Here is a 23,942-nt window from a genome sequence, read left to right on the forward strand (position 1 = left end):
AGCTGTTCTTATTTAAAAGAGAAAAAACTTTTAAAACGTGTTTGTTTGTTTTAAAAAGAAACTCCCCCCAAAGCAAGCACAATTCACATAGATGGGAGAGCAGCGGTGTGAATTTCTCAGACCTCACACAAGGGAAAGGCTGATTACTTCCTCCCGCTTCTCTGACCACCTTCGGGACACACGGACGGGCTGGACTGCACGAAAGGGCAAAGCATTCCCTGCCACCCTCTTAACGGATTGAGAAACACCACAAACAGGCCACAGTTTCCAGCTCCCGCTCGGTTCCAGCGGTGATGTTTACGGGCGGCCGCCCAGAACGGTCATGCGCAGAACACCCTCGGCCGCCATTGGTCCTCGAAAGCCACGGTGGAGCCGGGACAGCCGGTGGGCCTTGTCTACGCATGTGCCGCGCGGCAAAGGCTGGCGGCCGCCGCCAAAATGTCGGCGCAGGGGGATTGCGAGTTTCTGGTGACGCGAGCCCGGGAGCTGGTCCAGGGGGACTTATGGGCGGCCAAGGCCTGGCTCATCACTGCGCGAAGCCTCTACCCGAACGACTTCAACATTCAGGTCGGTGCACGGGCAGCAGCGGCTTTTCCCCTCCCTCTGCCCGCTTCCTGAGACGGCCCACAATGCTTTGCGCGCACGAAGCTCCTCCTCCGCTGAAGATGCTACGGAGGGAAAATCCCCGGTTTTGTCCAAGGGGGGATGGGTGGGTGTTGTTTCCAGACCCGTCTCTTCGGACCGGACCCCTTTTTGGCAGCTGTGGGTCTCCTCTCTTTCCCTCCCCCCTGGCCTCGTGATTTTTAAAACGTGATTTTTCTTGCCTTTGGGAATTTTTTTTATTTATATAATTATAGAGCCTTAATAATGCTTTGATCATCTTACTTCCATGGTGGAAAAGGAATATTCCAGCTAAATTAATTTTGCTGATCTTCCTATGCAGCGAAAGTACCTGAAATCAGCACACATTAGTGTTGAAAATAAAGGGCAGAGCAGATATATTCCGTACAACACATATTTCATGGTGCAGTAGCTAATTGTATCGCTGTAATCATCAGCTGACCAACACGAATTTGACCAAACTCTGAGAGGCAGTGGAAGGCAGGAGGGCCTGGCGTGCTCTGGTCCATGGGGTCACGAAGAGTCGGACACGACTAAATGACTAAACAACTACAATCCTCAGCTACTCACTGCCACAGTCTTTCAGTTAAATGGAATGTCTGCTTTTAAATGTAACTTTATTCTGAATTGTAACCCAAAACAACAACAGAAAGAGGGTAATTTAGAAAGGTGTTAATTGCCTTGATAATTCAAGGCGTTGTGTACCTGCTTGTGGAGCCAGAGGTTGAGAGTTTGATTCTCACTATGCCTCCTGTGAGAGGAGACAGCATGTGTATCCTAGGCGATTCCAGGGTATCCCCAGATGAATGAAATGGTAAACTACTGTCTTTGTTCCTAGAAGACCCGGGAAAGGGTTGTTGTAAGTGGGAATTGACTTGGTGACAGGTGAAACAAAGAAACAGATAAAAAACCCTCGAACAATAAAAGGTTATTGTCACTTTTTCCTGTTTCCTTGCCTATTAAGTTGAGGAGGGTGGGCTGTTCGCACACTACATGCTTAAAGTTTCAGACAAGTTATGGTCAGAGTACTGTATAACACTTTGGAGAGTTGCGTTCATATCTTCCTTTAGCCATGGGATTCTTTAAACTTTGGACTAATGCTTTTAGCCAAACCTTCACAGGTTGGTTGTGAATGTCCACCCTCCTTTTATACTCGCACAGTATTAGCTGCCTTAAGTTTTTTCTGGAAAGGCATGTAGGAAATGAATTGTAGGAGATTATCCTGTTAGGTTAACTTTGTACAGCCAAATCTGGATCAGATGCCAGAAGCATTTAATTTTTGCAGCCACGAAGTTACACAACAAGATAGTACCCCTTGTCTGTAGTGTGTTTGAATGCCAATCTACCAATACACATTTCAGCCTTGTAATGAAATCTGCACTCTCCTTTTGTATTGAATACAACCAGAAGCAAGAATATAATAATGGATTGTCTGGACATAGTTCAGATATGTGCATACTTCGGAGACAGGTACAAGAGCACTTTGTGGATCATATCAGTTTTATTTTTCAATCATTCGGTATCTAGGATTCAGTGAAATTAACATATTAGCATTTGTCTTCAGTGGTCTAAGCACTCATTTCAGCCTGGCAGAGTGGAGAGTGATGGTGGTAATGAAATCCCCAGACAAAATCCTTAGATCTCCTTGATTTTATACTGTACAATAACTTCTCATAGCCTCAGGGAGCTGATTCAGTGAACTATTGTTTAGAAAGCTGTAGACTTCACATGATTATAATTTTGTTGGAGTGAACAAATTAACATTAGTTGGAGGTTCACTTTGGTGTTTTTTTTTCTTTTTTTCTTTTCTGTTTTTTGGAGGGGGTGATGTGTCTTCTGCTCTTCTCTTTTTTCATTCTGATGTAGTAGAAAATATATGTGAGATTTGAGAATTCCATGAGAAGGATAGATTTATATTTTCAATGTAGTTCATGTGCTTTTCTGTTTGTTTTTCAGTATGAGATGTACTCTATTGAGAGGAATGCAGAGAGAACAGCATCGGCAGGCAGATTGCTCTATGACATGTAAGAATAATTGTCAGGTTTTTTTTTACCACAAGAAAGAATGAAATATGTAGACAATCAGTACACTTAGAATTGTCCTGTTTTATAAGGCCTGATAGTAAAGATGAAAAATCAAGGCCATACAAAATTTATGGCAACATAAAAAGAACTAAGATGGGCAGGAGAAGGTCCATTATTGTGTGTGATATGGCAAAGAAGGTAGTTCAATTCTTTTTAAAATTATCTGCTAAAATGGCCTTCAGGGATTCAGTTATAATTGTTAAAATCCTGCCCGAAGAGATGAATCTTTAGCTTTTTTCAAAAGGATAAAAGGAAAGGGAAAGTGTTTCATAGCCTGGGAGCTGCCACAGAGAAGGACCTCTCCTGTGTCCCCATCAGCTGTGCTTGTGCTGGCAGTGGGACCAAGAGGAGGGCCTCTTCTGCTGATCTTAATTGTCAAGAAGGTGCATATAGAGAGACACAGTCCTTCAGTAGCCTGGACCCAAGCTTCATAGGTAATGACCAGCACTTTGAATTGGGCCCGGAAACAGACTGGTAGTCAGTACAGTTCTTGTAACAGGTGTGTTATATGCTCTCTGTAGCTGGCCCCAGTCAGTAGTCTGGCCGCAGAGCTTTGCACCAGCTGAGGTTTCTGAACCGTCTTCAAAGGCAGCCCCACATAGAGCGCGTTAGAGTAATCCAAACAGGATGTAACTAAGGCATGTGTCACTGTAGCCAGATCCGACGTATCAAAAAATGAGCGCAGTTGGCACACCAGCTTTAGCTATGCAGTTGCACTCCTCGTCACTGCCAAGACCTGGGCATCCAAGCTTAGGGATGAATCCAGGAGTACACCCAAGCTGCGGACCTGAGGTTTCGGGGGAGTGTAACCCCATCCAGCACAGATAGTATCCCTATTCCTTCCTCTGCCTTCCAACTAACCAGGAGCACCTCTCACTTGTTTGGATTAAGTTTCAGTTTGCCCTCATCTTGCCCATTACTGATGCCAAGCACTGTGTTAGAGTGAAGACAGCTTCCCTGGAATTAGGTGGAAAGGAGAGATAGAGTTGGGTGTCACCTGCATACTAGTGACACCAAACCCCACAACCCCAGACAGCCTTCCCAGAGGTTTCATGTAGATGTTAAAAAGCATGGGTGACAAAGCAGAACCTTGAGGAACACCACAGACCAATGGCCAGGGTGTTGAGCAGGAATCACCCAGCACCACCTTCTGAGTTCTCCCCTCAAGGAAGGACTGGAGCCAGTGTAAAACAGTGCTTCCGAGTCCCATCCCAGAGAGATGGCCCAGAAGGATGCCATGGTGGATGGTCTCAAAAACCGCTGAGAGGTCCAGCAGAACCAGTAGGGACATACTCCCCCTGTCCAGTTCCCAGCATAGGTCGTCCACCAAGGCGACCAAAGCTGTCTCTGTCCCATAGGCAGGCCTGAAACCAGATTGAAATGGGTCTAGATAATCCACTTTCTCCAGGAATCCCTGGAGCTGAGAAACCACCACACGCTCCCGTGCCTTGCCCAGGAATGGGATGTTTGAGACTGGCTGCTGGTTATCCTGTACACTGGGATCCAGGGAGGGCTTCTTCAGTAGCAGTCTTATTACTGCCTCCTTTAAGCAAGCAGGGATCCTACCCTGCTGCAAAGAGGCATTTACCACTCTCTGTACCCAATCAGCCATTTCTCCTCTAGCTGCTTTTATGAGCCAGGATGTCCAACACACATGTGGTGGCATTCACCTCTCCAAGAATCTTGTCCACATCATCAGGCTGCACCAACTGAAAAGTATCCATTAAAACAGGACAAGCTGGGGCCAAAGTTACATCCACTGGGTCTGTATCAATTACAGCATCCAAACCAGAGCAGATCTGAGTGACCTTATCTGCAAAGTGTCATTCAAATTCCTCACAGTGGGTTGTGGTCAATATTTTGTTCTTTTTGTGAGGCATGTACTAAGCCCCTGACCACTTGAAACAACTCCACTGGACGACTTTGTGCAGATGCAATGGCAGCAGAAAAGAACCTTTTCTTTGCTGCAGACATTGCCGCACAATAGGCCTTCAAATGGGCTCTAGCCCGTGTTCAGTCCAGTTATGTGAATTAACAGCAATTCGCAATGGAGCAAACAGAATTCTTCATACAAAACAAAATTAATTAATGACATTTGCAGCTATAGAATGGATTTTAAAAGAGAGTACACAAATTCATGAAGGAAGATGGGTAGATCAACAGTTACTAGCTATAGTAGCTGCATGAATCTTCTAGCTTCAGATATAGTCCACCAGCTATTGGGAGGCAAATGGTAAGGAAGGGATGTTGCTCTCATAATACATTTTTAGCTTTCTGGAACTTCATAGTTAATTAAAAAAGGATATGTTTCAGATTTGCAGCTCTTGTACTCTTCCTAGTTTACAACTGTTAAATTATATCAAGAAACTTTGACACAAAGCAAAATATGGATTAAACATTTTAGACTATGAGTTTAGCTAAATGTTAATGTTCTAGTTGAAGATATATGAATAATGGTTTGGAATGTCTGATTCCATAATAAGGAGGTACTTTTATAATGAATCACCCATGGCTTCCGATTTCAGACACTCAACTTGCTGATAGACATTTTAATTGTTTAAAAAACTTTGCTATTCTTTAGATAATTTGTATTGTTACTATTTTGACCAACAAAGTAAAATTGGATTTTAATGGTATGTGTTTCGTAGCACAATTCTGTTCTTGATTGGTTTCTAACGTACCAACTTCTGTCCTTCCTTGAATCCCAATCCTTTATTTCAGGTTTGTAAATTTTCCAGATCAACCAGTAGTATGGAGGGAAATTAGTGTTATCACATCAGCATTAAGGAATGATTCACAAGATAAGCAAACTCAATTTTTAAGAGGTATGTGGTTGAGTTCCTCACGTGATTGCCTTTCTGATTTTTCTGGGTAGCTTACCACACTTAAGACTGTGGTCACCAGTTTTATTTTTTGAGGAATGCTTCTGAGGGCTGCATGGCACCCAGATGAATTCTCAGAAATCTAGATGTGGCTAAGGGTCAATGTAGCATTTGCAGCACACCAGCCCCCCCCCCCCAGGTTTGTCACAATAAAATAAGAGGGGCAGAGAGGTTAGCAGTTCACCAGCAGAGATGCCTGCAAGCATCATTTCAAGTTTCCCTGTTCTGATCCATCTACAGCTGGTCTGTGCAAAACAGACCAGTGGATATAGCATTATGGAAAGTTCCAAGTGTACCAGTTACTCTGACAAAGCCTGGAGATGAATTATGCTTTAGGAATTGCTCCATCTAGTGTAGAGCGGAGAGACAATATGGTGTAATGATTAGATTGGGATCTGTACGTATCCCCCTTTGGGTGCCCTCTTGCCTGGTGCGTTTCCATAGACTATTGAGGAAGAATGAAGGAACAGGAGATGTTTGATAGCTTTGGCAAATCCAGCATGGGGGAAGGTGTCCAAATTTTTCTTTACTCGAGTTCTGTGAGGCCCTGATTGCTAGTCTCAGGTTTACTGGCAGGAAACACTCACCTACCCAGTTTCCTCAGCAAATAGTACAGCACCTTGGAAATTGGCCAACTCTTCTTAATGATTCCAGATGGAAAATGGGACCATGATAGGGCCTCCAGTTGCTTCTGCAGCTCCCAGATCACAATTACCTTTGTATTCCCATTCACAAGGACTACTCATCCTTCTTAGGAGCTGGTTTTGGTGGGACACAGAGGACTGCATAGGAAAGTTTAGCAATGGGGATTTTTTTTTCTGTTTATAGAAGAAAAGGATCTAAGTCAGTGTATCTAGATCTTCCTTCCTACTTTTTGCTGGTAAAAAAGAATTCCAAGGAATTTCTTGTAATTATTTTTCCTGTGCTCTCCATCCAAACATGTTATTTCTCTCTCTCTTTTTTAATGCATTCTTTGAAAAGATTGCTAGGTTCCCTGTCCTTTTTCCCATCATAGGTTTATTTGAGACTCTACCGGGTCGTATTCAGTGTGAAATGTTGTTAAAGGCCACAGAGCAATGCTTCAATACGCTGGAACGTGCAGAAATGTTGCTCCTGCTTTTACGACGTTTTCCTGAGACTGTGGTTCAGCATGGGGTAAGAGAGTGAAGAAAATAATTTCTGCTTTGGAAACATGCTTACTTTTTCTTTAAGGCACTATAAAGCTTTAGAAATTAGTGTGTGCGTCTCATGCTCATAGATGTTAGTGTAACACCAAAGATAAAAAGAATACAATATTTGGAGAACTCCACAATCTTAGAACTGTTCTGTACCAGACTGAATTAGAATAGCAAAACAGTTGGTAGATATGATGGAACAAATCTGATGCTGAATTGAGAGGACGAGCATTCAGTTGTTACCTCTGCAGATACACTAACTCAGAGAGGAGAGGAGCACCTGGCCCTTCCTTCTCCTTTCTTGCTTTCTGTGCACAAAAGGTGATGTATTTGCAAAGGAGGCATTCCTGCTTGCACGTGCACATTACACAAGATCAAGAACCCTGGAAAAATGGAACTCTTGTTTGCTTGTAGCGCCTACATGTAAGCAGATATGCTCTGCTGGAGATGCATTGCTTTCCACTTGTAGAAAGAGACAGAGGAGTGGGGCTAAGTATTGCTCTCTTTGTGCTTCCATGGAAGTGAGAGCTGAACACTCTTAATATCAGTGGAATTTTAATGTTTCTTTATCTTGTCTTTGAAAAACTGGCAATTCTAAACTTTCTGATTTATCTATGAAAACATATCAACTGTTGATAAAAAAAAACGGTTCATCATCATAACATGCAGTCCTGCTAATAGTGTAGTATGACTGTAAATTGCAAACTGATTAAAAAGAGATAAAGGAAGAGACCATTAATTACATTTGCTCAATATGGTCTAAACTTTTTGGGTAACGTCTTGAAAAAAATAATATACAGATTTTACTTGTGTTTACACTTTGGAAAGGTGGGCCTTGGGGAAACGTTACTAGAAGCAGAAAATATTGAAGACCAGGAATCACCTGTCAATTGCTTTAGAAAATTATTTGGTAAGAACATATTTTAATGTTGTGTGTTATATAATTTCTTTTTTTTTAAGGAGGCAAAATGAAGTCTGTTTTAAGTATTAAGGCTATGGTAGCATTACTTAATAGATTTATGCTTTACGCAAAAATCATACCTCACATTTTGCAATCTGATTATTTGAATTGCTTTACTGCTTAAATTAAAGGTGTGTCTGGCTCCATCTGATCTTCTTGTGCTGTTCTTTTTTCCTCTTCATGCTCCATATGCTACTTTTTTGCTGCAAGCAATGAACAAGAAAAGTGAATGCTTCTTCTAAGATGGTGCTTTAGAAGATGGCACATATTTTAATTAAAATCTGCTTGATTTTAATAAGCTATTGCCAACTATTAAGTAAAGTGTCATTTTAGATGCGATCAAACCCGCTTATCATTTACTGTTATGTCTGGTTACGCCTTGTTTGCTTTGCAAAATATGAGATGCTGTCAGGGTAGCTGATAGATCTAATATACTGTCTTGTTTTTGAACCTTTTTTAGTATGTGACGTTCTTCCACTGATAATTAACAACCCTGATGTGCGTCTCCCTGCCAACCTGTTATATAAATATATGAATAAAGCTGCAGAGTTTTATATCAATTATGTATCTAGACCTCCACAGACAGAAAACCAGTACCAAGGTAATGCGGTTGAACACAATTTCAGTAGCAAAATCTGGAAAAGGCCAGAAGGATTAATGTACTTTAAAGTAATATGTAGCGTCTTGCAAGGGAGAATGTGATATTTTTTTTACTGTGATTGATTAAGGATATGGCTACACCTGAAAAAAATATGCAGGAAATACTTACGGGTTTGGACAGGTTGGTTCATATATTTTTCTGTTGACCACATAATACAAAGGGAAATGTGAATCAGCCAGGAGTTCCTGTCTTCAAATCTGTAGTTTTTCCCTTTGCTGCTGGGGCTTCTACTTTTTTAAAAAAGAAAAGGTTTTGTTCGCATTGATTTAGCTGTGTGATTGCTTGAAACAATGCAGAAAAGTAATTGCATCAGCGTTCACTCAGGAAATGGTGAGCAAAGCCATCAGCAGTACTTTTCTTTTTAAATAGCTACTGGCAAGTGAAGCCCCTCTCTTAAAAAAAAAAAAAGCTTATGTCAAAGCTAATGAGAGGAGGAACTCTTTGTTTGTAGCTTATTATGTGATTCCCTTATAGCTTGTTATGTGGAAACAAGTTGCAAACAAGCTGTGTGGCCAGTTAATGTGGAGAAACCTGGGGCAACCTGAATTTCTTGGTGCCACTTCACAGTGAATGAGAGTGAGTGAATTCATGTATGCCTCACTTGTAGTAACACCCTGGATAGCCCATCAGCATTTGGCTTCACCAGTTAAGTTCCCCACTTCACCCTGTTCCACACACTTAAGAAGTCTTACTGTTATTTTGCTAGAGAATCAGAAAATTTTACAAATGATAACGATATTTTACAAATGAACTGATTGTCTTAAAAATGGTTGTTGTGGGTTTTTCGGGCACTTTGGCCGTGTTCTGAAGGTTGTTCTTCCTAACGTTTCACCAGTCTCTGTGGCCGGCATCTTCAGAGGAGAGCACTCTGTCTTAAAAATAATAATTTTAAAAGTTTAAATGAACTTATACTGTGGAAGTTGCTTCTGGGATGCATTTTAAAAGGTGGATTTTGCTTCCATTTTAGAACTACAAGTTTTACTTTGGTAGCTATTGTGGCAGTTAATTTTCTTGTTTGTTTTACTTATAAGTCATAGCTTATGGTTCCAACACTGAATGCAGAAATTTGTTAAATCTATTTCCCCTCTCAGGGATACGTTAGAATGTGAGTGGAGAGGTAGAGTCAAGAGAATTTTGAAAGTCAGGGTGAGAAGCTTGAGGTGATCTGTGATATTTGTCTTGCATTTATTCAGATGCTTAGCCACCTCTGTCTGTCTTTTCCTAATCAAGAAGCTGGGATGTTTCCCTCAATACGTAGTTATACTGATGCATGCATACCATAAAAAATACACAGTAAGAGACTAAATGAGAAAAGTACAGCATGTTAAATTGACTTCTGATTATCATAATCACTGCCGGTTTCTAGGTTCACAGGACACGTCTGATCTCGTATCACCCAGTAAAAGAAGCTCTCAGAAATATATAATAGAGGGCCTGACTGAGAAATCCTCTCAGATTACTGATCCTTGGGAAAGGGTGTTCAAAATACTCTCCATAGTAGGTGTGAGATGTGAATGGCAGATGGACATGGGAAGAAGGTTTGATATAAGTATTATTTTTCTAATAGCATATCTAGTCGTCTGACTAAAGGGTATTGCTTTTGGTGATGATTGTGTCAGTGCTACTGTTGTCAAAGGCAGATGCTGGTATGCAGTGGAAGAAAACACCCATCCTTTCTGAATTGTATGATCAGGCCTACCAGTTCAGTGTGGCTTGGATGGAAATCAGCATATGCATATATATTTAGAACTGTCCTCCGTCTTTAGGTGGAATGCTGCTTTAGTGCTTGGATCTCCCCAGATCTAGGAATCTGGGGAGTTCATCAGTTACTTGTTATTATTTTATTAAACAGTTGATTATGAACTTTTCATATGCCTTTTTTCAGTGGAAACATTTTAGGATTATCTGAACCTGTAAATGATTTTTATAATATATATTTTGTAATAAGTCTTTTTAATAATTCAGTGATTAAATAGGAGAATAAGGAATATAGAATGATGCTTGTTGAACACATTTAGTAAAATAGTCTACATGTATAACACTTGATACTGCGTAATGTGAGATGGTGTGAGAACTGTTATAGGTCAGTGAGCTGCAGGCCCTAGCAGTGGAGCAAGAAGTCAGGAGCTTGAATATCTACTGAGCCTCTTTGAAGGGGAGCCACTGAGATAACCCAGAGCATATGTGGCTGATGGGATTAAGTGCATGTCCATTTCTGTGGCCACTCACGGGCTATGCTGTACTAGAGTGGTGGCAGGACAGACTGGTAGACCATTCATGGGATCTTTCTACCTAGAAAGCCCTGGGAAGGTCAACATAAATTGAAATTAACTTAACATATAATTATTAACATGTTAAAGTACCATCAAATAGCATTTGTATTAGTACAGAGAATTGTAATACAAGGAAAAATATAGAAGGTAGAATGAGTTATGATTTGTCTTCAGTAGAAGATGCCTATTAAAATGTAGTTCCAAATTAATTAGTGTAGATCATTTTGATCACATACTATTGCTGACTTCTCTTTTCCCCATTTGTGTTCCCCAAATAAAGCAATTGTGTACATGTCTATTTAGGAGTAACTGCAAGTGAGCTTGGTAGGGTAGATTCTCAAGCAGGTGTGTGTACGATCTCTAGTCTTAAAGAAAATGCTTTGAGCCTGAAGTTAACCTAAAGACATCCATAAAAGGAAAATTGACATCTTTCCTGTGGACAACTCCCACCCCAAAAGACTGTTTGTAGGTCAACCACTCCTGAACAGTGTGCAGAGGGATGTGCTGGTGCTGGGGAAGAGGTTGATTGCCCCGAATTAGATAGCTCTTTGCCTGAGTTTGGGTGATTTCCCGCAGGAGGCCAACATGACTCAGACCACCTTGCTCAGAAAGGTGGATGTCCCTTTAAGAGAGATTTTCTGGAGGGTGACTGTGCCTAAAATAGGAGAGAGGATGGGGAATGTTCCTTCCATGATCTTTAAATAACCATATTTCCAGATCCAAGCCAAAAACTTTATTATGCTTCTAGTTGAGAATAAAAGCCGTGTTAACTTTATGTTCTTTCATCCTTAGAAATTTTGGTGATATATTGCTCAAAATGAAGGATGTCTGCAGATACATCAGTAACTATGATAATGAATCCCATGCAAAATACAAGACCCAAGTGGTGTATTCCACAATGCTAGTCTTCTTCAAGAATGCGTTCCAGTATGTCAGCAGTATCCAGCCTTCTCTGTTCCAAGGTTTGCTAAAATTATGCCCTTTTCTTTTAAGTGTTACAGTATTAAGATTTGATAGATTTTCTATTGGGTATGGCCTGTGTTGAAAGTTACACTAGATGTTTTAAAAAACATAGCCAATGTGTGGGTCTATATGTTTCATGTTCCAGTAAATCTTGGTTCTTGGTTCTTAGCAAGTAGTAACATTACATAATTCTGGGCTACAGGTCAGGGGCATGAAGGGAATGGTGAACCACTTCTGAGTACTGTCTACCTAGAAAACCTTGAAAAAGTTTGCCATAAATCAGAATTGACTTGAAGGCACACAATTAGGATTTATAAGATACAGTGGTGCCTTGCAAGACGATTGCCTCGCAGGACGATTAATGCGCAAGACGATTGGTTTTTGAGATCGTTGTTGCGATTCGCAAGACAATGTTTTCCATGGATGATTCTCGCAAGACAACAATTTCCCCCCATTGGAACGCATTAAATAGATTTCAATGCATTCCAGTGGGGAATCATGTTTCGCAAGACGATGTTTTCTATGGACGATTTTTGCCAGACGACAATTTTTCCATTGGAACGCATTAAATAGATTTCAGTGCATTCCAGTGGGGATCCGCGTTTCGCAAGACGATGTATTCGCAAGACAGCATTTATCACGGAACGAATTAACATTGTCTTGCGAGGCACCACTTTATATGTGTATTGATTTTGCCTTGTTATCACAGTACTGCAGATGATAAGTTTAGCCCTTAGATTAGTCACCAAAGGTATCTGGCCTGGAAGCTTAAATCTATGGTTGTGTAAACTTGTGCCAAAATTGCAAGATTTCTTTTACGACGATTTGCCACCAAAACCTGAACATTTATTTTTTGTAAATTAAAATATATGTTTTGTTGTACAGATGATGGAAGAATACAGTTATGGATGGTTTTGTACTGTAGAAAAGGATTTTCCAGTCGCTAGATGGCAAATTCTAATGGTAATATTGTGTTTGCAACTCTGTTTACATTAGTGTTTTCTTGTAGGACCAAATGCGCCAAATCAAGTTCCTCTGGTCCTTCTAGAAGATGTGTTCAATGTTTATGGTGATACAGACATTGAGCGCAGCAAACATGTACACAAAAAACGGAAACTTGCTGAAGGGCGAGAGAAAACCATGGTAAAGCTCCTCATTTTTATTGGCAATGGGATATGATTTGGTGTAAGGTCAAAACTAATGGTTTATAAACAATTACTCCTTCTAGAACTCTATGATATTTGGTTTAGAAAGACTGAATGTTCTGGTCTGAAGCAGAAATTACAAGCAGTGTGATAGATGAACATCTGAACTATGTGTTGTTGTATGTCATTAATTCAGTTCCATGGTAGTTGTCAGAATTAAAATGTGAATGTAACCGTATTTTGCATTATTTGATACTATATTTTAATTGGCTGAGAAAATTAGATCTGACTTCCTTAATTTTAAATATCTAATTATGTTGTGATGTTCATATAGTGCTTAGAATAATCTTTGCAGAAGTTGGTAGGTAGTGTTTATTGCTTACATGGTGTGGAAGTTAAGGCATGTATCTTAATTTATCTTTTCTGTGCATTTGGCACATGAATAGGTCTGTGTTTTGTAACTGTTAGCTGTTTTCATCAGGTGAAGGATTATTTAATTTTAGTTTCCAATTTAGATTGGAAACTATAGAAAGTAAGATCTTGTTGGTGGAGAGCTCCATCCAGTCATTTGCTTGTTGTCATATGAACTTCTGCATGTGCAAGGGTATAGTGAACACCTTGTGAAAGGGCTGAGAAAATACAACTGTCCATGCAATGGATCATTGTGCTGCTCATGATTGAAACAGAGGATTCTGCCTAGCATAGCTAACTTAGATTGGTTATTTTGGCACTTTAAAGTAGTAGAGAGTCAAGATTTTTAATAGTCTGCCTACTTTGCTATTTACTAGCAATCAAGTGAATAACTTTTTACGTAAGTGCAGTAGTAGTATTAATTTTACATTATTGGTTATGTTTTTTCTCTGTTGACTTTTACGTAGAGCTCCGATGATGAGGATCCATCTGCAAAGGGGAAAAGCAGACTCATTACAATAAATGCAGCAGACCTTTCAAATGCCATTGAAGTACAAGAAAGCTTTAGGTTGGCTAGAGAGAGCTGGGAACTCCTCCATTCAATGGAGTCACTTGATAAAGGTACATTTGTTTGCATGCAGTGAAATCACTTATGTTCCCCTACTACAGCAGTGGCGAACCTATGGCACGCGTGCCACAGCTGGCACACAGAGCCCTTTCTGCGGGCACGCAAGCCATACATTGCTGGATTGCTGCTACTCCCCCCCTGGCAGCCAAACTGGAGGCGGCTGCAGCTGCGGTGCTGGTGCTTCGACAGGCGGCGGGCCAGGATCCGTAGCAGCTGGCACTGCTGGCAGATCTAGAGTGGGGTCTCGAGGCATCTCCGCACCCGGGATTCCCCCTTCCGCTGCCACTTCTGGTTCCGCCACTGCCACTTCTGGTTCCTCTGCCATCCGCTGTTTTTTTCTTCCTTTTTCCAGTTTGGGCACTTGGGCCCAAAAATATTTGCCTAATATTACTCACTGCCCTACTATATGCGACAAAGAAACAAAAAAAATGTTTATATACTTTTTCCTTTAAATAAGATGATTTCCTTTAGATCTGGTCCATGTGCTCTGCATTTGGAACGGAACAGGGCAAGCAGCATTTGAGCGTTCATTTAAATGATTTGCTGAAAGCTTTTGCAAGGACAGTAGGGAGCAGTTACTTTAACTGTGTCTTTACAAGTCTTGGTAGTCTAACCTACTGGAAAGTAGATTGAGTGTGGTAAACGAAACACTGGCTGCCCACTTCCAGAGCAGAGAGTTCCATATATCTCTTTGTCTCCCTGCGTATGCATAACCTCGATTTCAACCTTTCAGAGGAATGTCTAGAAATAGATATTTTTGTTCGTACCTTGAGAACAGGATCTTGCGATGTTCAAGGGGATGTCCAGGAGCAAGGAGGTAAAAACTGGAGTAAAACTTTGGAGAGCCTCTACCACTCACTATCAACAAAGTTGATAGACCAAAGTTCTAATTTGGTATAAGACAATTTCCTGTGTTCATATTTTTCAGAATTTACACGAATTTGTGTATCATGGAAAACAGACACTTGGCTTTGGCTGCGGATCTTTCTCACAGATATGATTATCTATCAGGTAAATAGTGCTCTGTCTGCCATCCCATTCTAACGGTCAACAGAGCCATCTGTGTTTAACTTTGTACGCTTCCCCTTTCTGCAGTGTGGAAGTGAGAATGCCCATCCTACAAGGCTGTTGTAATGATTACAGAGTGTATATGACTTGTAAATATTAGCAGGAATTATTACAGATGTGATCACAAATGCTAATAGTGGCACACTTTTAATTTAATGTTACAAAAACATCCTGCCTGGAAATGCCCCACCTTAATATGATCTGCATTTTGGACAAATTGGAATGTGAATGTTTTTTTTAAAAAAACTGATTTGGCTTTTCCCCCCCTTGTGTTTAAAAGGGTCAGTACAAAAAAGCCATTACCAGCTTGCATCATTTAGCAGCTCTACAGGGATCTCACTCTCAGCAGCAGATTATAGGGCAAGGGTCACTAGAGAATCAGCGAGCCCTCATCCAGCTAGCAAGTTGTCACTTTGCCCTTGGAGAGTATCACGTAAGTCTCTGTCCTCCTCTTGCTCCTTTCCTTTCTTACCACAACCTTCTACTGCAGTGAGCACGGGTTGCAGAAGAAAAATCATTTGGACTGTGGGGCCAGCTAGAACCTTAGACCACATTTGCATATAAGGCCTGAAATCTGGCATATGAGCCCAGAGTGAATGGCCGGCATGCAGGTGGACACAGCTGGCTCGCTCCTGTTTGCCAGAGTGGGTAAAATGTCAGAATGCAACTTGTTCGCACTGTGGTTTAATAAGCCAGAATTCAGGGCTTATTAGATGCAATTTTTCAAATTTTTGTGGTTGTCATGTGTTAGTGAGAAGGGAGCAGATTTGGTATTTAGACTGTCAAGCTGAGTGTGTTTACAGGGTTTGTTCTTCCTGGAACAAATTAATGTTGTGTTGTGAGAAGAACCATATTTTCAGCTCTCTGGAGGCATTGCATTTTGTAGCACCACTACTGATGTGATGTAGTAACTAAAAGTGGGGCCTGGTAAGTGCTGGTTTTAGTGTCATTTTACCTTCACATGCATCAAGTGGCTTTCAATCTCCTATTTTTGTAATTCACCATAAGCTTAATTGGTCACCTGTAAAATTAACACTCTCGTGATAACAATTAAATATACAGTGGTGCCTCGCACAGCGAGGTTAATCCGTTCCGGATTAACTCTCGCTGTGTGAAAGCATCGTTGAACGGAACGTAAAAACCCATGTTTAATGCGTTCCAATTGGGCCGAATACTCACCGTTCAGCGATGCTTCAGGATGGCCGGCAGCCATTTTTGCGCCCTCCCCTCGCTTTACGAGGGCACGAAAACGCTGCGCGCGGCCATTTTGGGGCTTCCGCCGGCCATTTTGTAGCTGCCGAACAGCTGATCAGCGGGTCGCAAAGCGAAGGTCGGTAAGCGAACCGCTTACCGACCTTCGCTCTGCGATTTTCGCCCTATGCAGGCACCGTTTTGCGATCGCATTTGCGATTGCAAAACCGGCCTCGTAGAGTGAATTCATCGCTCTACGAGGTGCCCGTTGTGCAAGGCACCACTGTAATTGCATGTCAGGTTGCTTTATCTTTGAAAGAACTTCCCTAAACAGCTCTCTTAACATTAGAAACCTTTGGGGCTCCAGTGAGCTGTTTCTGTTTATGTAAATAGGAGAGTATGATTTGTCTTTTGAGGCAAAATTGGAAGATGAGGACTGAACGTTACAAACTTCTTGAATGACTCATGAAGGTCAGCCGCCTTACAGTTTTATTTGCCTTATGGAGCAGGAAGAAAGAAGTTCCACATTTGGTGTTAGCTGCTATCCCAGTAAAAAGGGTCCTTTGTGTTGGGCAGCATGAAGGACTAGGGCTGCTAGTGTTCCTTCTCTATAACTGTTGCCTACTTAGACTTGCAGACATAAGTTTCTGTTTGTAGTGAACTATTTTTATCACCTAGTTCTTCTTACCAAAACCAAAATGGCCTTTTTTTTAAATCAGTCTACACAGTTTTCTCAGCAGCATCCCTGATAAGAATATAGTGACAACTCTGATGGCTGTTTTGTCCTTGCTCTATTTGTTAGCTTATGTGAGTTCACTTACAAAACTTTTGTTCTTACAGTTGACATGTGAAAAAGTACTTGATCTAATGTGCTACATGGTACTTCCCATACAAGAGGGGGCTAAAGTTCAGGAGGAACAACCGACACTAAAGTCAAAATTCAGGAAAGGTAAGGAGTCACCTTATCTCAAAAGTTGAGGAGAAGAGAAAAATAAAAATGATTTTTAAGTAAATCTTTTTAGTAACTGTACAATAGCAATTCTACTAAATCAAGCCTACAAAAATAACAAGAAATCTAAAATATTTAAATAGCTGGATTGTTCCTTTTTGGCTTTGTGATACTTGTTCATTATATACAGTATGTGTTTGGAATAGGAAGGGAGAATAGGCTGTATTAGGAAATACTCGGGAGAAAAAGGTGATGCTTTGCCTAACCTGTGCTATTTTATACTCCAGATATTTTCTGCTGTACAGAGTTCAGTTTTGCACTACTCCAAAACTTCCTCACTCCCATTTTTGTTTTATCATTTTCAACAACTTTAAATGCCATGTAGTATTTTAGTTTTTTAAAAATCATTGATTTTTTGTCCATTCTCCTCAGCAGCTCCCATGAATCTTTTTGTGGGATCCCGGGCAGTATATGTTTTTTTTTCTTTCTTTTTTCGTCCTGAAGCCGAAGTGGCCCAAACTATTCCCTTAATGTGAAATGAAAGCAGCAGTGGTTTGATTAGAATAGAACTGTCACCATCTTTAGGGATTTGTAAAACAAGGCTATACAGATACTTAAGCGGATAAAGGTTTAGTCCTGTTACTTTTAATTCTTAACAAAATTACAGAATTTGTAATGTGTCCAAATCGTCATTTCTCTGTAGCTTCGGAGCTGAAGCTCTGGCCGTGTACCAGTAAAGCTATTATGCCATATTGCTTACGGTTGCTGTTAGCTTGTTTTAAGGTAAGCAATATTCCGCTTACAGTGGTTGAAAGACTGTGGTGTTGATACTGATGGCTGTGGGGGAAATTGCCCTCTTTCTTTTTTTCCCCCTGGCGTCATTTATCGTAATTATGTTATTAACAATGTTTACAGGTGGTGTGGTTAGACTTTTGGTGCAAGTAGCCCATCTGATATGAATTCAGGTAGATGTTTGATGCCAAAATACTGTGACTCAGCACTGTTTTTTAAAGGCTGTACCTAGTCCCATCAATGTTCAAGTTGCTGTATTGTGCTTATTGGAGTTTTTCAATGATCTTCCACACACTAGAAAAAAAAATAACAAAACATTCCTCTCAAATGAAAAAGTGGTTGAGGAATAGCAAAGAATAGGACCATGTCTATAATCCTAGCTCAGACATAAAATAATACTTTGCTATGTTAAATATTTCTTTCCATGTTTGGCTCATTTCAGATCTTCGTATCCTTCTCGTTGCAAAAGCTGGGTATAAGTAATAGTTTCTCTCCCCCCCACCTAAAATATGGGGATAATTATACTGATCTGTTGTACAAGTTTGTTGGATTTAGGATTCACTGTAACATTCTTGATAGTTTGAAAATACTGTATAAAAGTGAAATGGTTCATGCTACTTTGGAAGCGCTATGTATTGTTCTGATACAGACTCATCCTAAATTCCAGAAAAGTATTATTAGAGTTTCCTAACCTTTCTGTTTTGATATAAACATCCATCTTAAGAATAGTCCACATTTTATATGCTGCTTAGATCAGCCTCTTGTGAATAAATGGGAAGCATGCAGTCTGCCGCCTGATAAACAGATGAAGGACATCTGCCATGTAAATTGCAGAGCAACTCTGTCCAATAGTCTAGTAGTGTTAGCTTGGAATCTACAGACACTGTGTAAAAAAGTATGCTCAGTGTATTTCCCTCCTAACAGCTGAGAGCGTTCACGGACAACAGGGATGATATGGCTTTGGGCCATGTGATTGTGTTACTCCAGCATGAGTGGCCAAGGGGTGAAAGCCTGTTCTTGAAAGCAATCAACAAGATCTGCCAACAAGGAAGTTTCCAGTATGAAAACTTCTTCAACTACGTGACAAGTATCCTTCTTTGTAAAGTGCCAGTGGACCAAAATTGGTGGCAGGAAGCCTGCCTTTTTTGAATGGCCAAAGAAAAATCAGGATCTGTTTTTAACAAATGTGGGTTGGAGGTCTGAAGTAATGAAACTGAAGACTTACCGAGGAAAGGAATAGGATATATTGGGGAAGAAGAGGAGACGCAAAAAACATAGTTTCAAGAACGTGGACAAGGCTGCAGAGAATGCTGCTTGCCTGGTTGATTGACTGACTGACTGACTGACTGACTGACTGGTTTAACGTGTGCCACCTTTCTCTCTGCTTTCAGGAGAACTCTGTCTATAGACATGTTGTACCTTGTTTGTGAAAGGAACACGAACAGCAGCTTTCTGGTACATCAACAAAAAAAAGAGGGTTTTTAAAGTAAATAGAGTACTGGATCATATTAACTACCCTGTTCCTTGGTTCTGTATTAGGAGATGTGTTTCTTTGTGTTTTTTTTCCTGAGCTATTTTTTTCCAGATATTGATATGCTGGAAGAGTTTGCCTATTTAAGAACTCAAGAAGGAGGAAAAATTCACCTAGAACTGTTGCCAAATCAGGGGATGCTTATAAAGTAAGTGAAATATTTTAAAGTTGATGAGAGTACTCTGTGGATGAAATTGATGTGATAAATCTAATTTGATCAGTTAAAGAAATGTTTTAGGAAACCTGGAACTAGAATTTTCCCCGTGGGGGGGGGGTAGCAGTGTTAAGCTGCTAGGTGTGGCAGCAGAACTGACACAATATTGCAGCATCTTTAAAGACTTTACCTACCATACACTTTCATGGACTGCACTCCCATGTCTGCAGATGAATAAAGTGCTAAGTTTGAATCCGATTGTGTTTTCACATCGTCAAGACTACATGGAAATGAGGATCTATGACTTTTTAGGCATCAGAATCAGATAGTAAAACAGCAGTGTTTTATCTTCCCAATGCAACAGAACAATGAAATTAGTAAAATGCTAATCAGTGATGTCACGCTTGGGCTGTGAAACTAGTTGCTGTGGAGAGGAGAGTTTACTGCATCTGGCTGGGTCATTTTAAAAATATTTATGCATTCATTCATTCATTCCATTGTTATAATGCTCATCTGGCCGAGGCCACTCTGGGCAGATTACAGCGCATAAATACCACCACGTACTGCTTAACATCACAAAAAATAGAAATAATAAAAGACAAATAAGCAATAAACTCAAAACCTAAAAATACATCAAAATAAAACATTTAAAAAAACAATAAATAAATAAATAAATAAATAAATAAATAAATAAATAAATAAATAAATAAATAAATAATAAATAAACAGCAAGAGGGAGATTATCAATCCCTGAGGGACTCTGCAGTTGAGAGTCCAAGGGGTGGAGGCCATCTCCCCATGTTGCACACTCTGGGGGTGGTCCTCCAGGGCAACTAGTGCTTTCTCCATGCCATGACACGGCCTAAACCCAGACTGGAATGGATCAAGGGCATTGGCTTCATCCAAGAGTGCCTGAAGCTGATCGGCCACCACTCTCTCCAGTAGCTTGCTTTAAAAAGGAACATTGGTGACTGGACAATTCTTGTTACAATCATCAGCCGCCAGGTTTGTTCCCCCCCCCCCCCCAGGTTTTAAAAACCAGGCTGTGTAAGGATCTAGGAAGGTTGCAGTAGCACTGCAGCAATCTAGCGCTTTGTCAATCAGAGTCCCTTGGGGGTTGATCATTAATTATGTCATTAAAGATTATGGAAAGGAAATGCAACCAGTTTACTTCATTTAAAATGAAAGAAGCATTTTCACAGTGGGCAGTCTTTCAAGGCAAAGGTGACAGGTGAGCAACTGATCAGGAATCCCAGTGCTAGGTTCCTGGACTAATCAGTTGCTCACCTGTCCACCTTGAAAACAATAACCAATGTGCAGTTACTCTTTTTATTTTACATGAAGTGAACTGATTAATAATGTGAAAATGACATGCAATCTCCCAATGTAATGACCTGGTTAGATGTAATACACTCTCCCCTCCACAGCAACTACTTTATGCAGTCAGAAGAGGTAAAGCAGTTAGGTAAATTAATTAGCTAAATCTAATTAACATCTCACTCGGGGCCAGTGTGTTGTAGATAGAGGGGTCAACTAGGATTCAGGAGACCTTGGTTCAAATCCCTGCTGGGCCTTGAAAGCTGACCAGGAGCTGGCATTGGTAAAACCACTTCTTAAATATCTCACATACCTTGAAAGCTCTATTAGGGTCACCCATGAGTCAGATGTAAATTGACAGGATGTAACACATACCACATTTTACCAGCCTTCATGCTGCTCCAGTGTGCTGGAGAGATGGAATACTGATCTTCATTGGACTCTAATGTCTAATAAGTAGTAAGTTGTACAGCGATGAAGGCTGATCTTGCTCAGTGGGTCAGAGCACTTGGCTGCCAAGACAGAGGCTGGGAATCTGAATCCCCACTATGGCTCCTTGAAGAGGGCCATCTGGAGATGAGCGGTTGATGGGATTGTGTGGCTTGCCACCTTTGGTCTTGGGAAAGCAGCACAGTCCCAAATTGCCACCAGAATGAAGGACTAATAAATCACTTCTTGAGTATTTTATATTTAGAAAATCCTGGTGGATTGCATAAATTGGAATCAACTTGGTGACATATAATTATTGATTGTGAACAGTACCCAGTATGTGTTTGCAGAAAGTTTGCTTAATGTGCCATGTTGATTGCAGCTAATTGATGAGGTACCACAGCAAATCTCAATTGTGTAGTTGGGTGTGTGACCAGGCACTCAAACTGAGATCCATCCTGACACCTTGCCTATTAGCCACAATTAATTTCAGCAGCTTATGCCAACCTTATGCATATACCAACAGGAATCTGGCCATTATAATAATTGAATCTGTAATCATGTTGAAAACACACAACAGTTAGTTCATTTTATGTAGGCTACCTCAAAGCAGGTTGCAGAGTTAAGTCCTGCTTTTTGGTTGTTTGATCTATTTTATTAAAGAGTTTCATCCATGTTTAATTTTTCAAATGAAAGTTACTCTATAGCACGGGTGTCCAACCTTTCACCTTCCCTGGGCCACATTAGAAGATGAAAATTTGGTTTGGGCCGGACATAAATTTGGTTTGGGCTGCATGGGGGGGGGGCAGCCCTACCCATCCTCCGCAGCCCCGTTCCAAGCGCACTTACCGGTAGCTGCTATCTCAGATAGCAGAGGCTGCCAGCTTCCACTCTGGTGGCTTTATGGGGCCAGGAGGGGATCCACCTATTGACAGGGATGGCACAATTCAGCCATGCAGCCCCCCTCTCCCCTCCCCTCCCGCTCTTTCCTTCCTTCCCTCTCTCCCCCCACCCCCCGCCGTTGTGACATGCCCCGGCCACATTCCAGCTGCAAACGCCGGCAGTGTAACTTGAAACTGGAATTTCTTTAAAAATAAAAAATTGCACTGGGCTGCATTATGAGCTGACCTGGGCCACATGCGGCCCTCGGGCCACAGGTTGGACAAGCCTGCTCTATAGCATTAAAGAAACTTAATATGTTGGTGATTCAAAGACTGTCTCAAGTCAGGCAAGTGTGGTTAGTGTGTCTTGTGTTGTGGTGTCATTAGGAGCCCACTGGTATGTTTTTTGGCAAGTCAGGCAATGCAGTTAAAATATGTTTTCTTGTCCGATCTCCTTGCCTCATTTTTCATATTGTATTCAGCCAGAACTGTGGTTTTTCGTTCTGTAACATGGTTTTGTGTGCACCAAGCCATGTTTGTCGTATTATACACAAGCCCAGGAGAATCAGAGTAAGTGACAGTTTGAATAAAAATATCCAGGAAATGCCTCTGCGTGTGGCAGGTAGATGTCCTCCGGAAAATTCTGTGGGAAAGAGGATATTGCGAGCTTCAGGTTTCAAGGGGCACACCAGCCTCTTGACTCAGTTTCCAAGGCAGAGCTTTGATTACACAAAAAGGAAGAAACTATAGTATAAAGAGATGGGCATGAACCTTGGTTCGGCCCGGTTCAGCGCAGCACCCGCACAGATATTCTGCAGCCGGCATGCATTTCCCTCTCCCGTCTCCTCCAGGCAGTCGCCCGCTCCCCGGCAGCACCGCAGCCTTCCCTGCCCGCCACCTCCTCCACTGAGTGATCTCTAGTGCCTGTCTCTAGTAGTATCGCTTGGCTAATTAGCAACATCTCATGAGGCATCAGTTATCATAGGATTTCAGGCTTATCACATCTTCACACCATTGAGGGTTCTGGATAAGTGATCAGAATGGGAAAACGAAGAAAGAATGGAGAAAGCAGAAGAGGACCTATGTTTTCAAACCCACCATAGCAGCAAAAGGGCTGGATTTCTGCATTTATAAACCAAACCAAACAACCCCCAATGTTTTTTTAGAATTCTGAACGTTGTTGGGCTTGTGTCATGTACTGGCAGCATAACTGCAGGAGATGGACATTCCTACATACTACTTACTGATGACAGAATTGATGATGACATTTCCCAAATGGGTGGTAGGCCCTAACCACTTACTGGAACAAGCTGTTCAGTCCTGTCCATCTGAGTATGCATAGTCTTTGAAAAGATAGTACAGCATGCTACTCTTTATCCCAGTGGGATTTTTTTTTTTTTTTTTAAGAAATCCAAAAGGTGAGCGTGGAGAGATGCTTACTTTCTGGTAGATACAGAAAGGTTCTAACTGACAGGAATGACCGTGAACCAAGAAAATAGTTTTCACACCTTCTTTGCATATGCATTGAAAAGGAAAACACAGTATGATAGCGTACAAGTTTTCAGTCAGTGAACAGAAAAGTTAATTCTTTTAGCTGCAGGCGAAGTCAGTAGACTAGTTCTGCTAGCTGAAGACAGATCCAGCAAAAATGATGTCGTCAAGAAATGAGGCCCCCTCCTGGATTCAGATTCTGCCAACTTCTTGAAAGCAGCTTCTCTTTGCTTCTGTGCTAATAGATCACAATGGCAATTTCTGAATATATTGTTTCTGGAAAACATTTGAATCCAACCATTACTGGTATCTCAACAGCGCCTATTCTCAGCCAG

The 23,942-nt window shown here is 41.1% G+C and overlaps 1 protein-coding gene across 2 annotated transcripts in view; it reads left to right on the forward strand.

Annotated features, from left to right (window-relative positions):
• Positions 1 to 353: 353 nt before the first annotated feature.
• Positions 354 to 23,942, forward strand: part of INTS10 (integrator complex subunit 10) — a 29,124-nt gene continuing 5,535 nt past the window's right edge. The window contains exons 1-16 of one of the 2 annotated variants that reach the window (XM_020807170.3): positions 354 to 567; positions 2,578 to 2,645; positions 5,427 to 5,530; positions 6,603 to 6,742; positions 7,591 to 7,672; positions 8,184 to 8,324; positions 9,751 to 9,922; positions 11,450 to 11,619; positions 12,630 to 12,763; positions 13,644 to 13,797; positions 14,733 to 14,815; positions 15,153 to 15,305; positions 16,904 to 17,012; positions 17,716 to 17,795; positions 18,729 to 18,891; positions 19,390 to 19,483. In XM_020807170.3, the coding sequence (XP_020662829.2) occupies positions 439 to 567; positions 2,578 to 2,645; positions 5,427 to 5,530; positions 6,603 to 6,742; positions 7,591 to 7,672; positions 8,184 to 8,324; positions 9,751 to 9,922; positions 11,450 to 11,619; positions 12,630 to 12,763; positions 13,644 to 13,797; positions 14,733 to 14,815; positions 15,153 to 15,305; positions 16,904 to 17,012; positions 17,716 to 17,795; positions 18,729 to 18,891; positions 19,390 to 19,483 (1,976 nt within the window). In that variant the 5' untranslated portion in view covers positions 354 to 438. The remainder of the gene's footprint in view (positions 568 to 2,577; positions 2,646 to 5,426; positions 5,531 to 6,602; positions 6,743 to 7,590; positions 7,673 to 8,183; positions 8,325 to 9,750; positions 9,923 to 11,449; positions 11,620 to 12,629; positions 12,764 to 13,643; positions 13,798 to 14,732; positions 14,816 to 15,152; positions 15,306 to 16,903; positions 17,013 to 17,715; positions 17,796 to 18,728; positions 18,892 to 19,389; positions 19,484 to 23,942) is intronic. The other variant, XM_020807171.3, reaches the window with a different exon arrangement.

This window comes from Pogona vitticeps, chromosome 6 (genome assembly GCF_051106095.1).
Source record: "Pogona vitticeps strain Pit_001003342236 chromosome 6, PviZW2.1, whole genome shotgun sequence".
NCBI classification, from domain to species: Eukaryota; Metazoa; Chordata; class Lepidosauria; order Squamata; family Agamidae; genus Pogona; species Pogona vitticeps.